We start from the raw sequence: 8,600 nt of genomic DNA on the forward strand, positions 1-8,600 counted from the left end.
CCTTATACCTACTACATAATACTTTTGTTTCCAGGTTCATAAAAGCCTACAAGATTCCACAGTGAAGAGTGATAGTGCTGCATCCAGCATTCAACCCAAAAGTTCGCCAGGAAATGAAAGTACTTCGTTCACTGCTCTGAAGCCCACAGTTTTGCTTAGGCCATCCAGACTTGCAGCTACAGCCACCACTCAGCCCAGTGAATCACATAGTCAGAAATTGGCTCATGAGACGTCTCCACAACAGAAAGTTACTTCTACTTCATTTGCAACAAAAGCATTACCTCAGTTTGTTTCTTCATCTCTTCCAACAGGAACTCTTTTTGACCAGTTATTAGCTCAAGGACAGCAGACTACCTCACCTACAGTGTTCAGTTTTCAGTCAGCAGAGAATTCAGTATCACAAGTCACTCCAGGCATATTCTTCGGTTCACTGCAAACATCAGCTCAACACCAGAGTTCCCTGTTTCCTCAGCAGCTGTCCAAAACAACCCATCCCCAGCAGTTAATTGCATCATCCAATGTGAACACCAGTATTACTTCTCAAACAACTTTAACCTCAGTCTTCAGTCACCCGCAGAGTTCCTCAGCTACCATTTTTGGTCAGCGTACAGTGCAGCCTGTTTCACTGTTTTCAGGCATCAGTTCAACCCCCACAACAACTATCATGCCACCATTAGGACCTGGTTTTACAGCACTTGGTCCAAAACCTGTACCCCCAGGATCAACTGGTAGCTCTGAGGCAACAAAACCTTCTGGTTTTGTCTTTTCTCCTGCTGGATCAAAACCTGCATCCGTGTCAGATCCTGTTGGAGAAAAACCTGTGAACATACGTTTTAGTGAAGTACTTGGTCTGAAAACCACAGTGGCACCTTCCACTCAGGTCTCTGTAGACCCAGTTTTCTCTGCACATTCTGCCAGCTCAGGCACTTCTGAACCTAAGCATGGTGGTTCCAGTTTCATTAAAACTACTGAGGCAGCAGAATCATCTTTCCAGACAAAAGAGGGGGAAGGTGTGCCTTTTCTACCTGTTGACTCAGATCTGTCTTTTGCCAAATTGGCAAGCAAATCAGAGAAACTGGGATTCAAGACAGGTAAGAATTCTGAGTTGCAGTTTAAACTGCAGGTTGTAGATATATGTTAGCTTATATTTCTCCTCTGTGATTTTTTTATTATTATTATTTATTTCTCTGCGAATTTACAGTCTACTCACTACAGCAAGGAGCAATAAGTAAATTGGTTAAAAGTAGGAGCATGAGTAGAGAATCAACCAGCGTCAATGCTCTTAAACAAAATTGATGCTAGACTTTATTGCTTAACCTAATTTTGTCTTTTCGGAAGGTCGGATGGCCGTTGTCTCTTCAGTCTCCGTACAACGTTGGGAGGGTCTCCTCTGTGATTAGAGCCCAAATAGTATGGATTTGTAGCATAAATCATTTGTCACATTTTCTGCAAGAGTAATATAACTGAAGAAGCTTATTGCATCATGTGTCAGTGACACTTTGGATTATATATTCAGAATACGCTTTTGTGCCCTGTAAAGTTATGAATTAAAATTTTGATGTGATCTTCAGATTTTACAGAAATAAATCAAAGCTCTATGAATATATGTGTATAATTGTATGGGTGTCCCAGAAATGGTTACAGAAAATTGGATGGTGAGTACCATGGTCTAAAAGAACAGAAATTTTTATATGAACATGGGTCCAGAATTGTTTCAGGAATGAACTGGTACCATTTGAAGATATTTAGCAATAGCAGGATTAGAACTGATTACAAAAGTAACACATACTGGAGACAATTATAAAGGAAGATGAAGTTTAGAGTGAATAATATGAATGGTTACATCTCATTCTGCATCACAGTACTAAATTCAGTTATTTAGTATTGTTTGTTGGTTTGCAACCATATATATCCTTTCTCTACCACATGAAGAATTCCATTACTGAGGTCTGCCAATCATGATAGCTGTTCCACAGGACCTCCACATCCTTTCCAGAAACTTGGAAAGTCCTCATGAAGCCTTTAAATACTTGATGTGTAGAAGCAATATGGTGCTTCATCTTATCAAGAATGCTTGTCCAGCAGTAACTGGACACTGTTGCCTGTCAGATTGAGATGGTTTTGTGCATTTCCTATTTCAAATATGCAAAGACTGACAAGCCAACTGCAATAAATTCCACCTAAAACACAAACTCCTGCTAAATAAAGTTCTTTTTCAGTCATAATGCAGATATTTCCATTGCTCGTGTTCACCATGTTGTGGGTGTTCATGTGACTGTTTAATTTGAAAGCCTGCTTGACAGAATCTTCCTTACACATTCCAGTTTAGCTTTCATTTCTGACACAGCATTGCAGCAGTTTCTTGTTGATCATAATCCCCAATGTGAAGAGCATGTATGAGTGCATGCCATAATATTCCTTGTATACTCTGTATGATCTGGTTTAATGTTCTAATTCAGAGGATTTCCTTTATTTGAGGTTTTGAAGGGCTCTGAATTAACTTGCAGCAATCATTTCTACAATTTCATCATTTTTTTTATGTGTATCACATTTCGGAGCATTAGCTGCAGAGATAGTATCACATTTTTCAGTATTCCTGGTTTTGAGTACCTCTTTACAGTGAAAATTCTTTACTGTAAAGTTAGTTTTTGTATCTCTTGTAACTTTATGGAACACCCACTTGCAACATAAATATAAAAAGGCATGAACAATATAGGTGTAAGTAAAACTGATATTACTGTTGAACAACCAGTATATCTGATCCATAACACCAGAACTAGAATAATCACTCCTTAATCCCCTTAGAACTGGTGTGATCAAGCAGTAATGCTGAAGTTCCTGGTATTGTTTATTGTTCTTTTAATTGAGAATTGTTTGTACTTTTTGTGTTGTACTCCTAATATAAGGAATGAGAAATTAATAATTAGCAACAGGTGACTGGTCTCAAAGGGTCACATTGTAGTTCAGTGTAGCCCAGTTTTTGGTTATACCCAGTGTAACAGTTGTTTCAAAATTGAATTTTATTTGACTCTATGTTCTCTGTGTTTTCTTTTGAATTGTATTTCTCATGATGGTTATATCAACTTTTTAAACCAAATGGAAGTGAAAAATAGTGGAAATATACATAAATTACCTACTATGCAGAAACACTTAATTGTAATAAAATTACCAGCTCGCCTTTTCTGGAACAAAATAAACCAGTATGGCAGGACTGTAGTAGGATGACAATGTAGGATTCATGCTTCCATTTGAATTTTTTATTCAAACTGAAGGCACAGAACTTTCCTCTGGGATACCTTAAGTCAAACCATGTTAGAGAACTTATGTCATACAGAACTGCCAATAATTACAATAATTAAATCTCAGTTATTCAAACTGAAAGCATTGTAATCGATATGCCTAAAACATGCTCTTCATCAGTTCAGGATGTTTTCAGCATCCGCAGACTGCAGTAGTGCCAAACCAATGGAAGAAGCGGAGCAAAAGTTACGAGTGCATTAGTGTGGCTGATGCTATTTCATGTTTCACATGCTAGAACAAAATTGGTTACATGGCATGTAAAGATCGTGTGTCCATGTCGCCTGTTACATATCCTTTAGTAATGATCTCCAGATATTATTCATGTAAATTGTAGAAAATGTAATTGATTAATAATTAAGGAATAATGTGTTTTAATAAGATGTGATAGGTTCTCTTCTTGTATTTTGTACTTATTTGAAGTGTCATTTGATTGTTTAAACATAGGCGGTAAGTTTGTTGTTAATATGACTTTCTTTATCATCATATTTCTCTTCACTGAACTGTATATGAAGATTTCTTTTGGGAGTTTGTATTTCATATGTTTCCCTAACAAATTCACTTTTATTTAAACAACCTTTGTCTATAGATACCAATGTTTCATGGGCTGGAGGTAGTTCACTTGCGTTCAGTAACACTCCTAAACAGCAAGCTTCCAGAAAGGGAAGAGATGAAAATGACTCGAGTGGTGATGAAGGCTGTGCTGATGCTACTACAAACGGTTCCCATGATCCTCACTTTGAGCCCGTTATTGATTTGCCTGATAAAATAGAAGTCAGGACAGGTGAAGAAGATGAGACTAAAGGTTGGTAGTTTTTTTCTCCCCTCCCAAGAAGTTCTTTGCCAGCTATTTTCAAATGGTATGCTGTGGCACGCTGGTGTCACTTGAATGGTTCGCATGTATGCCACAGGGGTCAGGGGAAGGTTGAAAAGTGAGAAAAAATTTAGGAATAAAAGATTCATCAAACTCTGTGAACCACGTTATTTTTAAAAATAACACCATGATTAGAATTTTAGCTATTTTTCAACATAATCATATTACTCATTTTTTAAGATAAAATCTCTCCATAAAAATTGATGGTGTACCTCGACACTTTTAGCACCTTGTTCAGTGTGATGTGAGTTGAAAATGTTGGAAAACTTTGTTCTATGCAATGTCTGTCTGATGCAGTCTCTGTAATATGGTTATTACAAATGTACAGGTAACCCTTGATTTATGAAGGCAATTCTTTCCGTGGAAACTGTTTGTAAGGTGAAAATTTTTTAATCAAAAATGAAATTCCCATTACTGTACATGCCCACGAACTTATGAACTTAAATTGTTTGTTGTAGCAAAGATGAAGATTGTTAAGAGAAAAATATATACAAGTTAACATACTTCATTGGTAAAATTATTTTGTTACCATTAAAATTCTTATTTGTTGATGTATCTTTACTGTTGTGTTAATTTTTATGTTAAATTAAAAGGTGAAATATGGGAAATGGATATGGTCGATGAGGAATCATTTCAAGTCCCTACTTGTCAAACTAAAAATACATCTGCCGCACCAGAGTATCAAATAAGGACCTCGTTATGATTATACATGAGAGTTAACCCTTTCATGGCCAAATTAACCATATGTACTACCTTCTGGCATTTTGGACTCCTTTGCAGATTGTTATATGCTCAAATACTGGTTATTTCCAGAATTTTAATTGCTTATAGTTGTAGGTTGTTGTTTTTGTTTTTGTCATCGTTGTCATCATGTACATGCAAAGTCATCACAGCATGGTGCATTCTTAGGTCGCAGATGGGGGAAACAGCCTCCAGTTATGTAAGATGACTGTGAATGCACTGAATAAGCTAGTTGCAGATGTCAACAAGGGGTGGTGCACCATAAGCAGTCAGCTTATAACAGACTGCTGCACAGAACCTCTGACTTGTATGAATTATTTGGAATGGTCTGAACCAGTGTTTCTCAACCTCCGGGCTTCAACCCAACACCGGGCTCTCGTCTTATAAAGAAACAATTTACTGGGCCGTGGTCTCGGAAGAACCACTGGTCTAAACCATGGAAGATGACAGATTTGGAGCTTGGAATCTTGGGGAGTCAGGGCAAGTGCATTGAATGCAAGAGAATTAACAAAGTGTAGTTGATTTAGTGAGAGCACAGGAAGTCGGATGAACACTTGTACTGAACCTACAGGCATTTATATATTTTTCTATTGGGTGTAGGAATGTTAATCCATATTCTGTGTCTTAAAGTGGTTCTCAACACAAAGGATCAGTGCATTCACAAACCAGATGACATTTGGTAACTGTGACATGCTGCAGCAGTTGTGTTTTCACAGATTATTGAGATTAGAATATGTTCAAAGATGGGGTTCTGTTTGAACCTTTATTATTTTTGACTGATTGGAAGTAACACTGTAGGATGTATAGAATCATATGGGATGATGTTCGTACTCCACAGTAGTGTGAAATTGCAAACATTTTTCATCTGGTTTCTGTACGCTTTTCTTCGAAATTAGTTTTGTAATGTATTTTTTCATTGTACTGATTTTAAGTGTGGTTCATTTTGTGATGCTTTGTATGTTCTGCAATAATCTAAAAGTGTGGTAATATGGATACTTTATCTACACACTTGTTTTTACAGTATTTTGTCATCGAGCTAAACTGTATAGATATGAAGCAGCCACAAAGGAATGGAAGGAAAGAGGTGTTGGAGAAATGAAAATCTTGCACCATCCAATTAATAACACTTACAGATTACTGCTTCGTAGGGAACAGGTAATTTCACTCAGGTTTTCAATGTATTTAGTGAAAGCAAGTTTATGCGATATGTCTTTTAAAATGCAACCCCTATTGTTCCCCTGCTTAAACAGCACAGTTACTTGGCACCCATGTGATACTGATAGTTTCTGTTTATGTAGTATGTGAATCATCAAACACATCATCTTCTGTTTATTCAGGGTCATTGTTACCAGTTTTTTTTTTCGTGTGTGCATAATTGAACATTATTTTTCAAACAAACTTTTGTTGTGTGTCAGAATGTTTTTTCATAGATGATATCCTGATGAGGGGCTACCAAACAAATCAACTATGTGTGCTTTATTCCAAAGTTTCAAGATAATGGCAGCATATTTAATCACTGTCAAACTTGTTGGAGCACAGTTTTAATTGAAAGCTTAGGTGTCCAGCAAAGTCTGCTGCTGCTGAAATCTGCTCATAACTTAAACTGCTGTTGTATTATATTCTCCTTATGCAAGAAATACTCCCCCATAGACTTTGTTGCATGCATGCAGTACTGCTAATGGTTTCTGTTATGGCGTGAAGGGGGGTGGAGGTACCTCCACCGCCTCCGCCACTGCACCTCTCTTAAGCCGCCGCTACACCTCTCTTATGCCGAGGTGACAGAGGGCGTGGAAATATCCCGCTCTGTCACCCTGTTTAGTATGCTGCCACCATCTTGTTATTTTCAAGAAATCTAGTAAACTTATCATAGCTTGCGTCACTGTCCTGGCTTAACTCGTAATTTGCCGGAGTGTTGGGAGGTCCTGGAGTCATCAAGGAAGAGGGTAACACTTAAGGAATTGCTAGGTTAAAGTAAACTCACGCGCATGTCTATTCTGTTCTATTTCTCTATGTCACTATATACATCTATATGCACTCTTACCGACGTTAGTCGGTTGTACATCACTGGATAATGAACCTGCAGTCATCATTGGTTCTACCTCCTGTCACCCTACTGGCGGGTATTCTACGCCGCGGTATCTCGAATGAACCTAGTCAATCTAGTTAGACTATCTTTCCCTGTGGTTTTACTCTTTACAATTATCACTGTTACACTTAATGTTCATGGCTATATGAAGTTGGTTTCACTTACTTGAGATGAGGAAATAGATGCTCGCCACCAGCGCACACTCACGGCCATCACTCTCTCGGCGATAGCCTCCCCTGAACTCTCAGTTACTTAATATCAATCAAAAGTCTAAAGACAAAAGGTTTTTTGATTAAGTCTTCTAGGGTTTATATAACCTCTCTTTGCTGATTCTTTGAGTTCCGGGTAGGTTGCCTGCCCATTCTGACGTGATTTTGGCCTCCCTCATTGGTTGCCCATCGAGAAGGGGTTGACTCTTTCGGGTCTACCGCCTCCTCTGACTCAGCGTTTTCCTCCTGCCATAGTGTTTATGACCCACTTCATATAGCTCCTTCCTCAATGTCAGCGCTATTACACTGCCGGGTTAGCATTCTAATGACTCAGGCATTCCCTGTTACAATTCTTTGTAGACCTAAGCTTCCTGGTCCGTTTCATCATGGCTATTTCTTAATCTTATAGTCTAGCTACTATTATTACAATTTTACCCCAAAACTATATCTACATGTACGTAACCTTAGCGGCATTACAGTTTCAAAATTTCATACATGACAACTACACATTTATGGATAATGTCTGTTATTCAGACAAATCCCAATGATGACTGTTAATTCTCAGAATTGCAGGGTGTGGAGTTCAGAGAACCCCCATGAATACCACGAAGCTCTGCTATGCATGTAGAAAATAGGCTACTGGTATGCAATATCATGCAAAAGAATTGTGGTCCTACATTTTTTTAAACAACTGTAGCAGGAGAAGTTATTGAGATACTGTGATCCAATTTTGAAATGCAAGAAGAGTTTTTTTGGTCCCAGAATCACTTCCAAAGAACTTGGCCTTGAAGATCACCAAATTTGATACCCTTGGATTTTTATGTGTGGGATCTTTTGAAAAGTTGTATGTTTGAAAGCAGTCCAAGAACAGTCAGTCATCTGAAAGTAAACATTGAAGAAGTTATGCTTATAAAGTTGGTGCAGGTTGTGATGACTCAGGTACATTGTTGCAGAGAGGATGTAGGACATCATTTCAAACATTTATTGTAAAAGTTTTTTTTTTCTTTTGTATTCTATGCCTTCTTTAGGAATTATAGTGCTTTTATAACTTCTTTTACAAATATATAAGAAAATTGGTTGCATTTTAAAAGACATGTACTCTACATATTTCAGTTAAGTATGACTGCAGGGGGCTTTTAGTTTAGAATACATTTTTAAGGTAAGCTCCATTTTTAATGTTATATTTTAGCGTCCTGTTGCACTGATTTATGTCCGTGATTTATTCTGACCGTCTTACAGTGCATACATTTATTCACCTTACTCTTCTCTCTTGCACTACATGTTTCGGCACTAAAGTGCCATCTTCAGGTGCTTTTCGATGTACGTCGAACTACTGCATTGCATGCCCTGTTGTCTTTATATTAAAATAACTAAAATATATATTCGTCATATA

At 37.7% G+C, this 8,600-nt stretch overlaps 1 protein-coding gene across 2 annotated transcripts in view; it reads left to right on the forward strand.

Annotated features, from left to right (window-relative positions):
* The window catches only part of LOC111872234 (E3 SUMO-protein ligase RanBP2), a 142,413-nt gene that overhangs the window by 116,290 nt on the left and 17,523 nt on the right, over positions 1 to 8,600 (forward strand). For both annotated transcript variants that reach the window (XM_023865920.2, XM_023865921.2), the window contains exons 31-33: positions 35 to 1,091; positions 3,887 to 4,102; positions 5,934 to 6,067. In XM_023865920.2, coding sequence (XP_023721688.1) covers positions 35 to 1,091; positions 3,887 to 4,102; positions 5,934 to 6,067 — 1,407 coding nt within the window. The remainder of the gene's footprint in view (positions 1 to 34; positions 1,092 to 3,886; positions 4,103 to 5,933; positions 6,068 to 8,600) is intronic.

The sequence above is a fragment of the Cryptotermes secundus genome, unplaced genomic scaffold, assembly GCF_002891405.2.
Source record: "Cryptotermes secundus unplaced genomic scaffold, Csec_1.0 scaffold797, whole genome shotgun sequence".
Lineage (NCBI taxonomy): Eukaryota > Metazoa > Arthropoda > Insecta > Blattodea > Kalotermitidae > Cryptotermes > Cryptotermes secundus.